The sequence below is a fragment of the Diabrotica virgifera genome, chromosome 1 (assembly GCF_917563875.1).
Source record: "Diabrotica virgifera virgifera chromosome 1, PGI_DIABVI_V3a".
Taxonomy (NCBI): domain Eukaryota; kingdom Metazoa; phylum Arthropoda; class Insecta; order Coleoptera; family Chrysomelidae; genus Diabrotica; species Diabrotica virgifera.
In genome coordinates, this window is record NC_065443.1 from 170,454,806 (window position 1) to 170,476,344 (window position 21,539).

The 21,539-nt window shown below is 34.3% G+C and overlaps 1 protein-coding gene across 1 annotated transcript in view; it reads right to left on the minus strand.

The window, feature by feature from the left end:
- Positions 1-4,675: 4,675 nt before the first annotated feature.
- LOC126881609 (uncharacterized) overlaps positions 4,676-21,539 on the minus strand; it is a 113,658-nt gene continuing 96,794 nt past the window's right edge. The window contains exon 2 of the mRNA XM_050645973.1: positions 4,676-5,221. Coding sequence (XP_050501930.1) covers positions 4,766-5,221 — 456 coding nt within the window. The 3' untranslated portion in view covers positions 4,676-4,765. The remainder of the gene's footprint in view (positions 5,222-21,539) is intronic.

A 21,539-nucleotide genomic window follows, 5' to 3' on the forward strand; every position in this document is an offset into this window, starting at 1 on the left:
AAATGGAAGAACTACAAAGAAAACATGACGAGTTTAATATACATAAAAAGCTTAAAGAAATTACCTACACTCAGAGAAAAAGAACTCCTCACTTTATGAGAAACTCCAAAGGTAAAATATTTCTCGACTTGGATGAAAAAAAGAAAGAATGGACTAACTATATAAAAGAGCTCTTCCTGGATACGAGGCCACCACTTAACACCACAAAGTATGCGAATACTGGTCCTAGTATTTTAAAAGCGGAGGTAGAGAAAGCCATCAAACAGAGCAAAAATGGGAAATCTCCAGGCCCTGACCAAATACCATCAGACTGGCTCAAACTTCTGGATGACGACAATGTCTCACAACTAACAAACATTTATAACCATATATACGAGACTGGCATGATGCCACAGATATGGTTAGAGTCTACATTTATTCCACTCCCAAAAAAGCCTAATACATCATAATGTAAAGACTTTAGACTAATTAGTCTCATGAGCCACTCTCTCAAGCTACTTCTTAAGATAATTCTTAATAGAATCAAGCAGAAATGTGAAGAGACAATGGGAAACAAACAATTCGGTTTCAGAGAAGGATTGGGAACAATGGAAGCTTTGTTCTCAATGTTAACATTACTTCAACGATCATGGGAAGTACAGAAACCAATTTACGTCTGCTTTATAGATTTTGAGAAGGCGTTTAATAGAGTTCAACATAACAGGTTGTTTGAATATCTAGAAATGATTGGAATAGACGATAAAGATCTGAGACTTTTACAACATCTATATTGGTATCAAGAAGCTTCTATTCTGGTAGATGGCAAAGAAACAGACAAAATTTGCATTCAAAGAGGTGTCAGACAGGGTTGTGTATACTCAGAAATAATTTTTAATGAAGCCTTGGAAGGACAATGTGGAGTTCGAATCGGGGGAGAAACTATTAACAACATCAGATATGCAGACGACACCGCGATCATGGCTGAAAATATCGAAGATCTTCAATTCCTTATAGATCGAGTCACTAGAGAATGCTCCAATAACGGACTTAACATAAATGCAACAAAGACAAAGTTACTTGTGGTTAGTAAACAAGACGTCGGCCCTATGCAACTAATTGTCAATGATGAATCAATAACAAAAGTTAACCATTTGAAATACCTAGGATGTTGGATAAACGAGACACTAAATCCGGATGAAGAAATTAAAACTCGTATAGAAATTGCAAGAGGAGCATTTATGAAACTTAGATCTATTCTGAGCAACTCTCAGCTGAACTTACAACTAAGAATCAAGTTCCTAAAATGTTATGTGTATCCTGTATTACTATATGGATGTGAAACCTGGATCATGAAGGTTAACATGATGAACAAATTAGAAGCCTTTGAGATGTGGTCGTATCGTAGAATGCTCAGAATATCTTGGGTTCAACGCATTTCAAACAGAGAAGTCTTAAACAGAGTAGGTCAAGGCGAAGGTGACTTAATGAAGATGATAAAAAAGAGAAAACTTGAATATCTGGGGCATATAATGAGAGGTAGCAGATACAGGATGCTGCAGTTAATACTCAATGGAAAGATCGACGGAAAAAGAGGAATTGGTCGAAAGAAATATTCATGGCTCCGAAACCTTCGTCAATGGACTGGCTTATCAGCAGATCAATTGTTACATGCCGCACAAGATCGAGAACGATATCGGCAAACTGTTATGGAAGCTACCCACGCCTAAAAATTTGGGCACGGTACTTAAAGAAGAAGAAGAATATACTTTAAAAAGTTTATTTATATTTTATTTAAATATTAGACTAATTTTAACACTTACTGTTTTTCAAAAATTTTTATTAAAACAATACCAAAAATTAAAAAAATAAAAGAATAAAACACGTACAAACGCATTGAAAAATGCCACAAATGATTTCTGAACAATAATTGTTGGAAAAATTTTAACTAAATACGTATTTTCTGAAACAAAATTGTATAATAATATACTTACAATCATAAAATGTATAAAAAAAAATAAAAAAATAAAAGTTTGTATTGGGGATTGGACCATTTTGAAATTCAAGTATGTTTAGATTTTGGATATTCAAAATAAACAAAACATAGAGTAAGCAAACAATATTAGATATTGATAAACAAAACAATATTGGTAGAAATTTTGTTAGTAATCAAATTATGTAAATCAAAGCATTACATACTATAGTCCGTTCCACCTTGACTTTACAGTATAGGGAACATAGGCAATGCAGTCCTTATGAGAGTTTTTAGCGCGGTGATGCCGATTTTATCAAAAAGAATTTAAAATCGAACATTAGAGAGATTAAATTAAAACTGTTTTAGAAAGACAATCTACAATTTTAGGATTCGTATGCATTTAAGTTTATTTGATATACTATAGTTATTACGCATATGAATCTTAAATTGTAGATTGCCTTTCTAAAACAGTTTTAATTTAATTTATCTACTGTTCGATTACAAATTATTTTTGATAAAATCGGCATCACCGCGCTAAAAACGCTCATAAGGACTGTATTGCCTATGTTCCCTATACTGTAAAGTCAAGGTGGGACGGACTATAGGTAGGTTTATTTACATTTTCCAAATAGGTAGGTAACTATGTAATTTTTTATTACGATATTGAAACATTTAGAATTACGTACCTGTTGCTTTTAAAAACTATTTAAAAAGTCACTACCATTTTAATCTTGCTTTTTTCTCTGCCCTCACAACAATAAAAACAATTATTGACAGTTCATTGTAATTACCCAATCAGAGCACATTTAACGTTTCCGCTGCGCTCAGGACCAAGACTTTTGATGAATTAGCGCACATATAAAATTACTCCCAACGCGCCTAAAGCAGTATAACTTCAAAAACAATATTAAAATGCCTTAAGGGCGCCAAAATCCTTTTTTGCACACAGGCGCCAGTAGCTCGTATGGGGGCCCTGCAAGTAGGCGAATAATTCTGTACTTGCGAAGTACACGAGTCGTTTGAGTCCGGCTAATTGTATATTATTATATTTCAGAAAACATCTCCTTCACGTGTTATGTTTCTGTTTTCTTGTATATTGATGTTATTTATACCTATGCTGCGAATAGCATGTCTGGATGAAATCGAAGATACTATCGCCGTGATGGTAATGTTGACAACTGCTCCGTATTTCTTGTTTTTTTGCAGGTATGATGCTAATTTATTTCTCAAATTGCAAACACATTTGCCTAAAAAATTAACTAATAATTCTCTCTGTTTTTGAGGTGTGGTCTCACACCAGAGCCAAAATTTAGAACTTTTCTTTTAGGTACGCTAGTAAGTATATTAATGTGTAACAATATTAAAAGAACAGTTGTATGAGTCTTCAATAAGTGTTGCTTATAAAGTAAACTGTAAGGATTGCAATTCAACAATTGGGCAAACCCACCAATATCTACAAAAAGGATAGTTCCACACAAACGTAGTGCACAAACCAATAAATTAAAGACTACAGACTTAGCCAAACATTATATACAAAATAACCATGCTCTTGACTTTGGAAATGTACAGATTTAAGAAAAAGAACGTATCTACAACAAAAGATGTATATTGGAGATGATTCCCATAAAAAGATGAAAACTGTATCAATAACAAGACCGATATCTAGAATCTCTCGAATATATCTCACGACCTAATAAATTGACTTTGTTCTGTAAATACACCATTGGCAGATATTTCAGATACTACCCTGAACCGACCGTATTTTGAAGTATCTGCCTTGTTGTTTAGGGCCAAATTTTCCCACCAAAGTCTTTATTTTGTCGACCCATCGTGTTGAAGATCTTCCTTTTGGTCTTCAGTCTTTTATCTTTCCTTCTGGCATCCATATTTCCCTATTCCGCGTTCTTCTTGCTATGTAGCCGAAGTATTGTAGGTATACCCGATTTACTTTTTTTTTAATAGCCTGTCTTTTATATGAAGCTCTTCCAGAATTGACAGGTTAGTTCTGTGTTTTGTCCAGGATACGCGAAGAATTCAGAGACATGTTAAGGATAGACCGGGCTAGTCATATGCCACTCAATGCATCGAGGTTTAACGCCGACATAGGATTGAGTGGTCTAGCCATCTTTGTCTGTCACATGCGCGGGATCGCTTGGTTAAAAGAGATAGATAGACCACCGATCTACTGATTCCATGCTGTTTCCGCGTTAAGCTTTTTTGGTGAGTATGCCGTGTCTACGCTTAATATTTCAATGGAAGAATTCTTCTGTAGACCCACATTTCGAAGGCTTAAATCTACTTCTATCGATTTTTTGAGAGTCCTTGTTTAAGCTGTGTAGTTAGCAATGTGAAAAATAAAAAAATTGACCAACCTGAGCTTAGTATTCTTTGTTATTTTTCGGTGTTTCCATATTTTAATTAATTTAGCTGTTACGGTTCGGGTCATTGCTAGTCTACGCTTAATTTATGTGGAGCAATCGCGTATTGCGTATTGAGCAAGTATACAAATCTGTCTACTACTTCGAAATTCGCCACTTGGTGATTATCCGGCATAATCGTTCGGTGATGGTAATGGTTTCGATTTCATTCGCTCCGGGTAGATCCTATTTTACTGAATCGAAAGCCTTTGTGTAATCTATGAAACAGCAGCATTGGTGTATTGTGTTCCCTCGCTTTTTCTATTACGGTAGAGTGGGGTACGTTGGTAGGTGAGTATAAAAACAATTGATATCATTACTTTATTATTTAAATTTTAATGGCATGTTTAAAATGATCCCTAAAATATTAATAACGTTTTCATTAAATAATAAATATTCAATCAGCTAAAACGGTGCAGGTGACACCACATGGTAGCATAAAGTCCAAAAGATAGTCCAGTAATGATCGTACAGGCGACAATATCAGCTGGCCAATCATTTGTGTTAAACTGTTAAGGAAATAGTTGAGTATGAACTTCACGAACTCATTTAAGTTTGAAGTAATCTCGAAGACAACATCTCTGGCAGCTTTGAGAGGTAGATCTCGATTTTGGGGATTATTAATTACTTCTACGTTGATGTGTATGAGTTCACTAACTGCCTCCACAAGCTTCTCTACAGTGTTGTTAATATCTATACCAATTTGGGAATCGACAGATCTTCGACGAAGGTGTTCTTCAGCGTTTCTTGAAGATATTTCTGCTGGTATGAATGATCGGAAGATGCCATCTAATGCATTTCCGATTTCTTTTGAACGTGTTTCTTGCTTCTCTGCTGCGGTAAAAGCCAGAAGCTAAAAGTTAATAAATGATATTATAAGAAAAATTTATTTTAATCTAAAAAGTATAAAATAAAATTAACATAAAAAATTAATATATAAAAGATTATAGTCAGTAATATTTTTACCTAATTGTGTGGAAAATTATTTGTGCTGGAACACAAATATTCACTAGTAAGTCATGTTTTAGTACCTATCTTGAAAATAGTAGGTATAGAATATTCTATTAACAAAATGTAACTTCCCTATTGCAACCATTAGTTACACAGAATAACAACAACCTTTAGCAGATCAATATGTATCGAAATTATTTGATTAAACTTTTTATATAAATCTTATTTAGTTAAACCCCATTTTGACAAACAGTGCATCTAGAGCACCGGAAAAATTATATTTATTAGGTATGTACTGGAAGAAAGCGAGATCTAGTGGATTGATATAAGAATGGAACACAGGAATCGGAAGTGGCATGGAACTTGATAAGAAATATGAAAAAAATAACGGATGCAGACAAAGAATCCAAATCTTGTTGCACTTTCAAATAATATACGGGGTACATTTACGTTCCGTTTTTGATAACTTACAAATTATTATATTTTTGGCCAGGTCGTGTCGAACATCGTAAACAAAAACCGAGACTTACACTATACTTAGCCCTACTTAGCCCAACAAAAGAAGAAGAAGATTAAAAAGAAGATAATTAAATTAAAAGGAACGATAATTAAATGAAATTAACAGGAAGTCATATCAACGATGACCTATCAAAGAACGACAGAATTGTACAGAAATATGTCAGACAGAAAGCACAAGAACTAAGAAAGGAAGGGAGAAAAGTGAAAGTAGGCTATATACGCCAGTAAATGAGAGCAAGAACAGGATATTACCTCCGAATTCTATCCTACTGCAAGGCCTTTATTGAAATTTTGGGAATAACCTCTACTTATCTCCTAATACAAAGTATACCCTATGCCAATGTGCGCTTTTATCTTGGGTGGTTCCCATCCCTTCTCGGGGGTGATAAATTTTTTGGTCAAAATAACCACGGAAGTTGCTAGACAACCTTATTCTAAGCAAAAAAAGTGTTTTATATTTTTTTCTAAAAACTCAATACTTTTTGAGTTATTCGTGAATGAAAATTGGTCATTTTCATTGAAAAATGATACCTTTTTGGACGGTTTTTTGCGAATATCAATAAAAACTGTGCATCTAACTAAAAAAGCTGTATAAAACATTTTTGTAGCTTATAAAAAATCAAAGAGATTCATTTCTTCATAAATCTTCTAGTTATAATACAAAAAGAGATATGGTAGGTGAAAAAAGTTTGTTTTTGGTGCATGCTCGAATCGATGTATTCAACTTGAAATACGTTGTGGAATCGTTAGAGTGAACAGACGATCCTTGAAATCACATTAAGCGATATAAGTTTTTGTGGTGATTAAAAATCAATATTTATATTGTGGGGATATTAAATAACGGGCCAGATATGGATACTACTCTTTATTTTCCGTAATACATAAACATAATAGAACTATTCGTATCTAATCATAATCATAAGCGTGGTCATTTCTTATTCTTCACCTTCATCTCTCTCTCAAACCTGCCAAGTCAGCTGTCATGTCAACCTTAATGACAGCTGACAGTTCTTCTTCTTTCTACATGGCCTACTACTTGTTGTGCCACTGTATGAAGGCCTGCTTCCCACAGTCGACCATCCTGACAAGAGGATCGACCCGATACTCTACCTAACTAATTTCATGAGTAAATAAATAAAAGCATAATAAGTAAGAACATAGATAACATAAGTGACATAAAAACATAAGTGGCATAAATGACATAAGAACATAAGTGGCATAAATAACATAATTATTGCATAAAGCACATAAGAAAATAAGTACCAAGATCATGGCATAAAGTACATAAGAGCATAAATAGCATAATTACATAAGTCACATAAGGGAAGTACAAACTAATAAGTTGTCAGGTCATAAGTAAGAACATGATACATAAGTGAACATAAGAATACACAAGAACATAAGTGTACATTCTCATAAACCGCATGACATATGCATAAACATAAGTAGTCTAATCACATAATATTCAATTTACAAATAAAATAGTACTCTGTAAAATGGTAAGGTTACATCTAAAACTAATGCTACAACACAATATGATAATTGCTATAGTTTCATAAACAAATAAACTAGTGACTCATAATTAAAAGAAAAATAACAAAGGTTAAATAATAATTTTAATCAGTTTCCCGTTGATCATGCAGCCATGCCTTCATCTGATCAGGACTAACCACAGTCTCAAAAAGTTTTTGGGTCAATTGAAACCCATCTATGTCTGATGCTACATACTTGTCAAAATCAAGCTTAGCTTTAGTAATAAAAGGTCCTTTAAATTTAGGTATAAGATTTTTATTTACCGCTGGAGTCACATCAATATTTCGGATGAGTACATAATTTCCTACCTTGTATTCCTTGGGGGAGTTGTGTCTTAAATTTTAATACTGTTCACTGGTTTCCTGATTGCTCATAATTATTATGTTGGCTGCTTTTTCCCTGAGCTTGCTTAGGTTCGTTTCTTGCACATTGTTCACCTCTAATTCTGGTCTAAGGATGTCGTTAACCTTACCAACTTGGTTAACACCATATAACAACATACTTGGTGTGTTACCTGTGGATCTACATATAGAATTGTTTAAGGCAAATTACACCTCTCTTAAGGCATTGTCCCACTTGTGAAGGGACTCTGGCAGCTTCGATAGCATTGGAGTAATGACCCGGTTGAATCGTTCTATCTGCCCATTTGCACGCGGTGTGCCTGTCGCAATTAGGGATAATTGTATCGATTCTTTCTCAAGGAAACCATTACATTCATTAGAAGAAAAAGCTGAACCTCTATCGGCAATTATTTGCATTGGATAACTATAACATCGGAAGTAATCTAATAGGTGCTTAATAACTTCTTGCGACTTTGTTGATTTACAAGGGTACAATCTAATAAATTTGGTAAAAGTATCTAAGATTTCAAAAATGTATCTGTAGCCTTTACCTGTCTTTTCTAATGGCCTATAACGATCAATAAGGCAAGTAATAAAATGTTGATTGCCCTTTGGAAGACTATGTAAGAATCCTTCCTGTTTACCACTTGGAGGGGAAAATTCCATACATTTTAAGCAATTGGTAATATGATTTTTGACAGTTGTCCTCATCTTATTAAACCAATAAACTGTCTTAATTTGATGAATAGTTTTGTCAACACCTAGATGACCTAAATCATCATGACATGTTCGTTTCACATTGGTTATCATACTGCTGGGGACATAAAATAATAATTTACCACTGTCTTTTCTATATACTAACCCGTTCTTTAGTTCAAAGTACTTATCCTCTTGCTCTACCAGTTTTTCCCTAGTTTTTGTAATTAATCGTTCTTGATCTTGTTTGATACTCAAGACTCTTTCAAAGGTGTTCCCTTCTATAATCATTATACAATAACATCTACTTAATGCATTTACATGACCCATGCGTTTACCACTTCTGTGTGATATGGTATAATCATAATTTTCCAAAAATAGTGCCCATCTAGCAATACGAGGATTTAATGTTTGCTTGCTTAAGGATAGTCTGAAACTGTCACAATCAGTTATTATTTTAAACGATATACCAAATAAATAAACATGGAAACGCTTTACTGCATATACTGCAGCTAATGTCTCGCAGCAGCATTTTCAATCCAGCTGGATTTTTGCAAGATTGGCCTGAATCCAGCTGGATCCAGCGCGGATCCAGCAAAATGGGTAATCAAAATAAAAACATGATTTCAATGTTTTTTTGTCTGTATTCTAAATTTCTAAATAACAGAAACATGAATTATTAGTTTTTTTAGAAGTGAGACTTTAAAAAACATAGGCCTAACCTACTGCGCACAGAACTGCACATATAGCTAGTTGCGGAGAAAGCCCTTTCGGATCTACACTGGTCGGTTTTAAGATCATTAAATAGTCATAGACCATATAGATGATCGCCTTTCACTCCTTCGGTCTCATAAATGGCCATTTCCTTTTCCAAAATATTTTCGTAATCTTTTTGAGAATCAGTTTTTTTGGTTATAAAAGTTTTCTCTTTCTCGTTTCAATTCAATGTTAAGTTCTTGTTCCAGTAAAATTCACGGGCTCCGGATTAGTTGGCCCATCTTCTTCCATTATGTCCTCTTGCACTGGTTCCACAATCACTTGTTTATTTATACGACTCAACAAATGTTTTATCTCTTGTCGCATTGCATTCTTTTTCGGCATGAGGAAATAACCAGGATTGTTTAGTCCTTCGCCATACTTTTTTGGATTTTGTAAGTTCACTAATGTACCTGTAATTTCAGAGAGGCACCATTCCGCGATTCTGTTGCGTAGTGCTTCAGATATATCGGCACTAAGGCTAGAGTCCTGGCTATTTAGTTTGTCTAATGCAAATTTCATGGTTGTGTCGGCCGTTATCAAAGTCAACTCTCAACTGCAAAGAGCTTTTATAGCCAGTTTCACCGGTTAAAAAGTGGCCATCAACTCACTGATTATTGACCATTCGCCAGCAGAGAATTTATCTCAGAATCAATGTCTATCAACGCTTTATCGATGCAAAGTTTTAGGCTGTAGAAGCTTTTCAGCATACTGAGCTACTGCTAGCGTCATAGAATGACAAGTTGCCAACTTACGGCTTTGAATAAAGAGGCTAATGAAGACATTAAGTAACTTATTTCGAATTTGACATGTTTGCGGATCCGCGCTGCTGGATCCAGCACGGTTTGCTGGATCCAGCATGTAAAAAAAAAGCGCTGGATCCAGCTGGATTTCTGGATGCTGGATCCAGCAATTGCAATCTCTAAATGTCTCCAATTCGAAACTATGATATTTAGACTCCGCTGGAGTCGTTCTATGACTATAGTATGAGACTGGTTTTAAATTTCCATCCTTCTGTTTCTGCATTAAAATGGCTCCAAAGCTATGACTGCTTCCATTTGTTAACTAGGTCACATAATGGTTTAGCTATTTGAGCAAAAGAAGGAATAAATCTGCGAAAATAACTAGCTAGACTAACAAAGCGGTGAACTTCCTTGGTATTAAGAGGAACTGGATATACCAAGACTGAAGTTATATTAGACACTGGGCCTTACACCATTTTTATTAATATGATACCCTAAATAAGTTATCTCATTATAGAAAAATCTATATTTATCTAATCTAAATTGCAAGCTAAACTTCTGAGCTAATTGCAATACTTCTTTAAATATACTAAAGTGTTCACTCAGATTTTCAGTAGCTATTAACAAATCATCTTGATATACCAACAGTTTATTTTCCCCAATCAAATTGGGAAAAATATTATGAACAAATTTACTAAAAACTCTAGGTGGGTCAGTCAAGCCAAATGGCATTCTCAGAAACTCATACTGACCTAATGGGGTCACGAAAGAAGTGTATTTGACACTGGAATCTGCCATTTTTACATGGAAGAATCCATTTTTCAAATCTAAAGTGGTGTAAAATGTTTTATTCTTTAATCTATCTAACTGATCATCTATCAATGGTGTAGGGTAGTTACATTTGTTTGTAATTTTATTTAACTCTCGATAATCTACACATAACCGTAAATCTCCACTTTTCTTTCGAACCAATACGATTGGACTTGCATATGGGGAGTTACTAGGGCGGATAATACCTTCTCTTATTAATATATCAATAATGGCTTGTAATTTTTGTTGTTCAGAATATGCTAATCTACGAGGCCTATAAAAAATTGGTTTGTCATGTTTTACTGATATTGACATTTCAAACTCATGTACACTACTGTTTTTACCTAAATTGAATAAATAACTATCATGATACATTTTCTTTATCTCTGTACATGTTGTATTGGGATACACTGCATCTCAGTAATCATCTTATTAAGACAAATTCTTTAATAATTAAATGTCTTTGGTAAAACAAATACGTTTGTTTATAATAAATACGATTGACCTACATTACCACATCAATGCATGCGGTTTGGATACAAAGTCAGGTTGAAATAATAATTAGTATACGTTATTTATAATCTAGTCGATTCAGCAGTTTTAGTATCACTCTCACTTTTTGTTTATATAAAAACAATAAACACGGCAATCCACTTTTAGTTATACTTTCACGGAGAAAAGATTAGTCAATTAGTATTTGAGATCCCAGCGGGCAACATCACATATATTAAATATTATACCACCGGCTCCTTACCGTTATTACTCCAACGTACAAATAGATGTATTCACAGTGAGTATTGTTACTTCATCAACCCTTATGATAGGAGGTAACCACCCCTTAATTATCTGAGGTGGCTCAGAAGTTAGGAGCCACCATATGGCGATCTAAGACCAGGGAAGAACACAGGACTGGTAAACGGGACGAGTATGGAGAAAAACGTCAATGTTCTGGCACCTCGACCACCCTAGATAACAGTGTGGTACCTATATAAAACGAATGGAGACATCAGGCCGACGCGGAGCTGAGGATGGAATGGTATGGAGATGGAACTTCGTGTGGACAATGGAAAATGGACAATGGTATGGGACGTGCAGCGAGGACTCTTGGTGATACGAACACAGACGTGTAAAAGTGGTAAGTCCATATTCTCTGTTCTTATGCTATTTCCACGATATTAGTCCTGATTCGTATAATCATATAATAAAGTAATATATTCGTAATTTAAGATGCACATAATCTTTCAAGTTTTACCTATTTTTATCTACCTATTCTATTTTAATTACCTTATTGGTATTATAGGGAATTTTTTTTCACAAATATTATGGTTATTTATAGGACGCAATGATACATTTTTATATGATTTTTATATACATATTTACTAGCATATATTTTTTATCTTTACCGACTTTTTATCCAATTATTATTTTACCTACTGATTTTTATTACATTTTGATTGGTCTACTGATTTTTATGGCGATTTATATTGATTGATATAATGATTTTTTATTGCAATTTACTATATTTTTACTATTTTTGACATAATATTTTATATATATTTACTATACCTCGTAAGACTGTCAAATTTATGCGTTCGTTACGAGTACAGGAATAAGGATAGAAACATTATGAATAAATGAGTAGCAACAAAGTTACTTGGGAAGACTTCGTCAAAATAGTTGAGGAGATTACGCAAGAAGTAACAAGATAAAGAAGAAGGGTCTTGAAGAAGAAAGTACCTAAATCTAAGGATATACAAGAAGAAGTAACGACACAGTTAATTAAATTGTATAACAAATTCACACACTTAACGAAGAAAAATTGGGAAGCGCTATCGGACAGACAAAGAGAAGCGTGCAACAAATATTTCGGAAGAATAAGAGACAAAGTTATACGCTCATTTCAAGCTGTAAACTTAAGAACAGTAGTTCCAAGTTCAATACATCAGCCAATCGACAAGGAAGTAGAGGAAGAACAAAGTGACGAAGAAGTAGAAGAGGAAAAAAGTGACGAAGAGATAGAGAAAAAAATTAACGAGGAAATAGAAGAGGGAAAAGGGGACGTAAAACAAGATATAAAAATATTAAACATGGCTCTGACAATTAACGAATTTTTGAATATTGCAAGCAAGGTATTGCCGAACGAGTTTGATGGAAGCGCAGGTAAACTACAACCATTTTTAGACGCATTAGAACTACTAGGAAAAATAGCAGAAGGACACGAAGAAACAGCGATAACATTAATAAAAACAAGATTGACCAATAAGGCTAGAAACCTGATAACTACAGAGGACACGATCCCACTTATAGCCGCGGCACTGAAGAAAGAATTAAGAGGCGACAATCCGAAAACGATAATAGACAAGTTAGCAAAGAAAAGGCAAGGAAACAAAGATGCGGTAGTGTACGCATCTGAAGTAGAGGAACTAGCGGAACAGTTGAAGGTAGCATACATAGCAGAAGGAATGCCATTGGAATTAGCGAAAAAATACACAACGGAAACAGTTGTAGCAACAATGAAACGAAACGTTAATACGGATAGAGCTAAGTTAATACTGGAGGCAGGTAACTTCACAACAACGCAGGAAGTAGTATCTAATTTTTATCGATTGATACGACAGAGGAGAACACAGGGAAAAGTGTTCAATTATAGGACGAATTATGAAAATAGGAGAGGACAACAGCAATACCGAAGAGGATACCATAACAAATACGATAGAGAAAGAAGAAATAACTTCGGACAACGGAATGAGGGAGAAGCAACAGAAAACCAACGGAATTATTCGAACAGAGGATATAGACAATTTAACAACCAAACGTACAGAGGGAACCACAGAGGAGGACGTAACAGAAACGTAAGACTACTTACGCAGTTGGGGTTTTGAATGAACGAAACAAGGAAAGTACACAGTCAGAAGTGGAATATAATATTTACAACTTCGACTTAAACCTAACGAATTTTGTACGAATGAAAACAAATCCTAGAAAACACAAATACCTTTATCATAGGCACAGGAGCTGATATTTCAATACTGAAATGTTCACAAGGTTTTATGAAGGAACATGTGAAACCAAACACAAAGGCGAAAATAAAAAGAGTAACTAAAGGAGAATTACAAACAATGGGAGAAGTTGAAACAACACTAGAAGTAAAAGGATCTCGATTTGAGCATATCTTTCAATTAGTTGAACCTAGCTTTCCTATTCCAACCGACGGAATCATCGGGAGAGACTTTATTTCAAACTTTCAATGCATACTAGACTACGCTAACCTTAAAATGCACATTAAAGAGGACAACGATTGTTACATTAGTACGAACATTTTGGATAATATAGATAATGACACGATAATAATACCGCTCAGATGTGAAATTTACAGAGTCGTAAAAATTTTTCAAACGCTGAAAATGACAGGATAGTGGAACAACAGGAAATACAACCAGGAATATTCATAGCGAGAGCAATTATTTCAAGTAATAATCCGTACATCAAAATTTTGAACACAACCTACGAAACAGTAAAAGTAGAGACAAACGCAATCAAAACATTAGACATTAAATTATTCAACATATATAGACTAATCAACGACAGCAAGGACAGGAAAAAGGAATTACGGGAATCATTGAAGTTAGATATTCCAGAATACATACGCGATAAGTTAGTATCTTTATGCGAAGATTATTCAGATATATTCGCCCTAAGGCATGACATGCTAACATGTAACAACTTCTACGAGCAGAAACTGAGAGTTAAAGACCAAACGATATATATTAAAAACTATAGGACACCTCATGCACAAACAGAGGAATTAAACCGACAAGTACAAAAACTGAGAGACCAAGGAATAATAGAACCGTCCACAACAGAATAAAACAGCCCAGTAGTGCTGGTACCGGAAAAAGCGATATATGGAAATAAAGCATGGAGATTATGCATAGATTTTAGACAAATGAACAAGAAAATAATCACAGACAAATTTCCTTTACCAAGGATAGACTCGATATTAGATCAACTAGGAAGAGCAAAATGGTTTTCAGTTATAGACTTAATGTCAGGTTTTCACCAGATACCATTAGAAAAATCATCGAGAAAATACACATCGTTTAGCACGGAAAATGGAGCATTTCAATTTACCAGATTACCTTTTGGATTAAATGTAAGCCCAAATAGCTTTTCAAGGATGATGTCAATAGCATTTTCAGGATTAACACCGGACAAAGCATTTCTTTACATGGACGATATAGTAGTAATAGGAATATCTGAAAAACATCACCTAGACAACCTGAAAAAGACATTCGAAACATGTCGAAAATTCAATCTGAAACTTAACCCAGGAAAATGTCAATTTTTTAGAAGAGAAGTAACATATTTAGGTTATGATCTTTCCCAGGAAGGAGTATCACCATAAAAAGCGAAATATGCAACGATTGAATAATACCCGACACCTAAGACAGCGAAAGAAACAAAAAGATTCGTAGCATTTTGTAACTATTATAGACGTTTTATTCAAAATTTTACTGAAATGTGCAGACCACTCAACAGATTATCAAGAAAAGGAGTAGAATTTTTTTGGTCAGAAGAATGTGAAAAAGCATTCAATAAGCTTAAATCATCTCTGATGAAGCCACCGATCCTAAAATATCCAGATTTCAATAAACAATTCATCCTAACAACAGACGCATCCAACGAGAGTTGTTCAGCAATTTTAAGTCAAGATTATAACGGAATAGACCTACCAATAGCATACGCATCAAGAAGTTTCAATAAAGGAAAATGTAATAAACCTATAATCGTTAAGGAACTACTAGCGATTCATTGGGGAATTAATCATTTCAAATGTTATTTATATGGAGCACCAACATTTTTAGTCAAAACGGTTCATAAACCACTAACACATTTATTCGCAATGAAAGAACTAACTCCGAAACTTACAAGAATCAGATTAGATTTAGAGGAATACGATTTCGAAATAGAGTATATAACAGGGAAAAATAACTATGCAGACAGTCTTTCAAGAATAACATTACATCAACTAAAGAACCTATACATAGACAATACGCTTACAATTAGCTATAACACGAGCTCAAGCAAGAGAAAAGAAGAAGGAAGCAAGGAAAACGAAGGCAGAAAGTGAACTCGCACTACAGCCAGAAGCCCCCAAACAGACAGTAAGAAAGGTACTAAATAATTTAGAGGCGCATAGACTACCAATTTTGTCTTTTGGAGCAGAACTAATCTCACCAAGACTGAGCATTAGGGTCAAAAACAAAATAAAGTGCAGCAAGAGCATAGCCACAGGATTCAATCATTTTGATTTAAACCAAATGTTGGCACAGCTTCATAAGCTGGCGGTAGAGAATGCAGTACGTAAAGTAAAAATATATGTAAACGATATTATTTTTAAAGTGTGCACAATTGAGGAATTTATTAAACAAGAAAACGAAATATTGAAGAATGTAGAAATATACATATGTGAAGTACCAGAAACAATAGAAGATGACAAAGAAAAACACAGGTTAATAGAAGAATATCATAATCATCCGATGTTTGGAGGACACGTAGGAAATAACAGACTAATAAAGAAGCTAAAAGCAAGATTTAGATGGAAAAATTTGGAAAAAGACGTAAGAAAATACGTTAAACAATGTCATAAATGTCAAATTAACAAACCGAAAAGAACACATGTCGAAGAATTCGTGATATCGGACACTTCTTCCAAACCATGGGACATAGTATACATAGATACGATAGGTCCATTCACTAAAAGTAACGAAGGTAATAGATACTGTATAACAATGTTATGTGAACTTACTAAATACGCGGTCAGTATACCCGTGTGCAATAAAGAAGCAGAGACAATAGCCCGAGGAATTTTTGATCATTTTATACCAACATACGGACTCATGAAGCAAATAAGAACAGACCAAGGCCCAGAATATAAAAATGAAGTAATGCAGGAACTAAAAAAACTACTAAAAATAGAGCACAACTTCTCAACGGCATACCATCCACAGTCCATTGGAAGTTGCGAAAAACTGCACAGAACATTAAACGAGTACGTAAGAGCATTCATAGACGAAGACAGAGAAAATTGGGATGTGTGTTGCAGGATGTTCACATACTGCTACAATACAACCCCTAACGCGTATCATGGTTACACACCGTTTGAACTGTTATATGGCAGGAAGGTTAACCTACCAGAAGACCTTACACAGGAGATTCAACCATGTTACAATATAGATGCTTACTACAATGAGTTACGCTACAAACTACAAAGCGCACACGAGAGAGCTAGAACCTTCTAACTAAAACACAAAAAAGAGCGACAAGAAAATAACAAGCTCAAAGCAACACCACAACACTTTAAAATAGGAGACCTAGTCCTGGTAAAAAGGGAAGAGAATGGTAAGTTTGATAGTCTTTATGTAGGCCCTTTCATAATAACAGAGGTAAATAATGTTAATGGTAAGTTCAGATTGGAAAACAATAAAATCAGGGAAATACATAAGAATAGATTATATGCTTACAATCCGAGAACACAGTGAGTGAAAAGTGGAACGGTAACAATGTTGATAACGAACATTTTTATTTTTTTTGTATTTAATTATTATTAATAGGAAATAAAAAATGTATATATTGTATTTATTAAAACGCAGTAAGCAGTTGGTGGTACTATTAGAAAATTTTCTTCCTTTTCCGTAGTCAGAAAATTTTCGGAAGGAAAGGAAGATGTATTGGGATACACAAATGTCTTTGGTAAAACAAATACGTTTGTTTATAATAAATACGATTGACCTACATTACCACATCAATGCACGCGGTTTGGATACAAGGTCAGGTTGAAATAATAATTAGTATCCGTTATTAATCCGGTCCTGGTAAATGGACAGTTAACACGCAGTTAAAAGTAGCTCCTGTTAAAAATTAAAATTCAGTGGTTTAAACGAACAGTAAATTAATGAAATTTAATATAGAACAAAATATAAAGTGCAGTGAATTAGTGTGTAAAACAACAGCCAGAATCTGTAAGTTATTGCATGCTTTTGCTCAATTTTAAAATTCGTAAACAATAGACAAATAGAAATTAATACAAATTACATGTCATTAAATTCCAATTTATTCATAAAAAGATAAGGTGATTAGTAATAATAGAGATAAAAACCGTCGTACAAAAGTAGAAATAATCACTCCAAAATTTTTGAGATCTAAACAGGTCAGGGCTTAAAAAATTCAAAATAATAGTCAAAACGTTCAGTAGGTAGAAAGCACTCTTCCGCGGGGCTGAACCGAGGGTTTTTTTTTTCTGGCGCCAGCTGTAAAGCACAAAGAAATGGATAACATGGAAGAGATTAAAGACATGTTTTCGATAATCCAGGCGAAATTAACAACGATTGAGGAAAAAATGGATAAAAATTCGGAAATAATAATAGGTCTCAAAAGAGAAAATAAAAAATTAAAAGAAATAATAAAAAATCAAGAAAAAAGGCTAGATATAGTAGAGAAAGAAATAAGAAGAAATAATATTGTATGTGTTGGCATAGAAGACATAAATAACGAAACACAGAGAGAGGTGGAAGATAAAGTACAGAAAGTTTTCAACAACATCGGAGCAGAGGTCAATGTGAAAACTGACACCACAGAAATATGTAGACTGGGAGTATTCAAAGCAAACAAAAACAGACCAATTCCAATAAAGCTGCAAAACTGGGCAAAGAAAAGAGATGTGTTCGAAAAATCTAAAAAGCTAAAAGGCACCGATATTTGGATATCTGATGACTTCCCAAAAAAGGTGCAAGAAGAAAGAAAAATGCTGCTACCATATCTCAGAGAAGCAAGAGAAAATGGAAAACGAGCATATCTCAGACAAAATAAATTAATTGTAAATGACAAGAGCTATACAGTGGAAAACTTTAATGAACAAGAACAAGAACAAAAAGAAAAATACTACAAACGCTCTACAAGTGAACGATCCCCAGAGAGTGATCGGCTAAATGAACAACAAAGGAAATTTACTAAAACAGACCCAAAAAACTAGCAAGTGATGGTCAAAGGGTGGATGTACAGGATAATGACCAGGCGTGGATACGGAAAACGAATAAGAGAGCACCGATAAGTAATAGAAATAGAAAATTGAAAGGTTTAATAAATATAGGAACGTGGAATATAAAAACGATGCTAGCCATGGGCAAAATGGAAGAAGTAGCAAAAGAAATGAGAGATTATAAGATAGACATAATAGCATTGCAAGAATTGAGGTGGAAGGGAGAAGGCAGGATCGAAAAGCAAAATTACACAATGTACTACGGAGGAGAAAATACACAAGGTAGAAATGGAACAGGCTTCATGATAAGTAGAAGATGGAGAGAATATGTATTAGAATTTAAAAAAGTAAATGGAAGAATATCTTATTTAAGGATAAAGAATAGAGCTGCTAATATCTCAATTATAAATATCTATGCACCCACAGAACAAGCCGATGATCAAGAGAAGGATGTTTTTTATGAAGCTCTAGAAAGGCTCTGTGAGGAAATTAAAAATCATGACACACTTATAATTCTAGGAGACTTCAATGCAAAGATGGGTAAAGAGGAACATTGGAGATCGGTAGCAGGGAAAGAAACAGCACATGACACAACAAATGAAAATGGGACAAGAATGGGCAATCTAGCAACAGATATGAATATGTTTGTAGTAAGTACTAAATTTCGGCACAAGCTAGAGCATAAAATAACATGGCTTATTCCAGGAAGAAATACAGGAAACCAAATTGATCATGTTCTAATAAATAAAAAGAGAACAAGAATGATCCAAGATGTAAGGTCATATCGAGGCGCGGATGTGGGATCTGATCACTTCCTTGTAATAGCAAAGCTTAAGCTAAGAATGATAGATATGGAGAAAAAAGAAAACAAAAGGAAAAGATGGAGAATAGAAGAGTTAAAAACAAAGAAATGGCAATATCAACAAGAAATGGAACAACAACTATTGGAAAATGTAGAAAATGAAAACATTGAAACAGACTGGGAAAATATACGAAGAAGTATAGAAAACACAGCAAATACAGTGCTAGGAAGAAAATATGTAGAGAAAAGGAATGACTGGTTCGACAATGAGTGCGAAGAAATATTAAAGAAGAAAAAATCAGCAAGACTCAAATGGTTAAGAAAGGGATGCACAGATGATTACAGAATATACCAAAAAATCAGAGGTGATACCACAAAACTAATAAAACACAAAAAGGTGACGTGGATTGAAGAAACCATGGATGCACTGGAAAAAGACACAAAGAACAACAGCAAGCTGTATAAATATATTAACAAGCAAAATAAAAAATTAAATATGGCAACAATAGAAAAGAAAGAGTGGCAAAATTATTTCAAAAATCTCTTAACGCAAGAAAACATACAAGCAAATGAAGATGAAGTTTTGGAAATAACAGAAGAAGAACGGCCTGAACAAAACATACCAACGGCAGAAGAATTTAACGAAGTGATAAGCCAACTAAAACAAAATAAAGCAGGGGGAACAGACTGTTTAGTTAATGAGTTGATTAAACATGGAGGGACAGCAATACAGCAAAGATTGTATAACCTGATTAAACAGATTTGGATAAAAGAATCAATGCCTAAAGAATGGGAAAAAGGGTTAATTATTCCGATATTTAAAAAAGGAAACCCAAAAGTTTGTGAAAACTACAGAGGCATTACTCTTCTAAATGTGGTTTATAAGATCTTGACCACAATGATAAATAAACGATTGATGGAGCATACAGATATAAAAATAGGGGATTATCAAAATGGTTAAGGAAAGGAAGATCTACCGTAGATGCCATACACATAGTGACTCAGACAGTCGAGAAATTCTATGAATATGACATGTGGCTGCATATCCTCTTTATTGACTTCAAGCAAGCATTTGACAGTATTAAAAGGCCAGAAGTAGTAAACGATATGAGGAACACAGAAGTGCCTGGAAAGATGATAAGACTCGTGGAAATGACGATGAAAGAATCAAAGGCATCCGTATTAACGCAGGAAGGAACAACAGAAGAATTCGAATACAATGCAGGAGTAAGACAAGGAGATGGGCTGTCAACTACGCTCTTTAACATTACTTTAGACGCCATAATTAAGACGTGCAAACTCAATGGGACGATCACCAACAATGCAGTCCAGATAGTAGCATATGCTGATGACCTAGCGGTGCTGGCGAGAGATAAAAGAACCTTAGATGACATAACCAGACAAATTGAAAAGGAAGCGGTGAAAAGAGGCTTAACAATAAATGAAGAGAAAACTAAATACATGAAAATAGAGAGGAAAAACAAAGATACAGAGGAAAGAAATATAAAAATCGGGAATTATAATTTTGAAATAGTCAGTAATTTTCAATACCTAGGAGTCACAATTAACAACAAAAATGAAAGAAACATAGAAATTACCAACAGAATACAAGCGGGTCATAGAGCATATTATAAGTACAAAAGTATTTTAAAAAACAAAAAAATCAGCAGGGTTACGAAAATCCGAGTATACAGAACAGCAATTCGAACAGTGGTGATATATGGGGCAGAAACCATGAGCCTAATAAAGAGGGAAGAAGAAATGTTAAAAATATTTGAAAGAACAATGGTAAGAAGAATTTATGGACCAAAGAAAACAGTGCACGGAGATTATGAAAGGCTCTTGAATTTAGAAATAAGAGACATACTAGGAGGTGACGACATAGTGAAAGCTATAAAAACCCAGCGACTACGGTGGTATGGACACTTAAGAAGAATGGGAGAAGAAAAAGATGTAAGAAAAGTTACAATGTGGAACCCAAA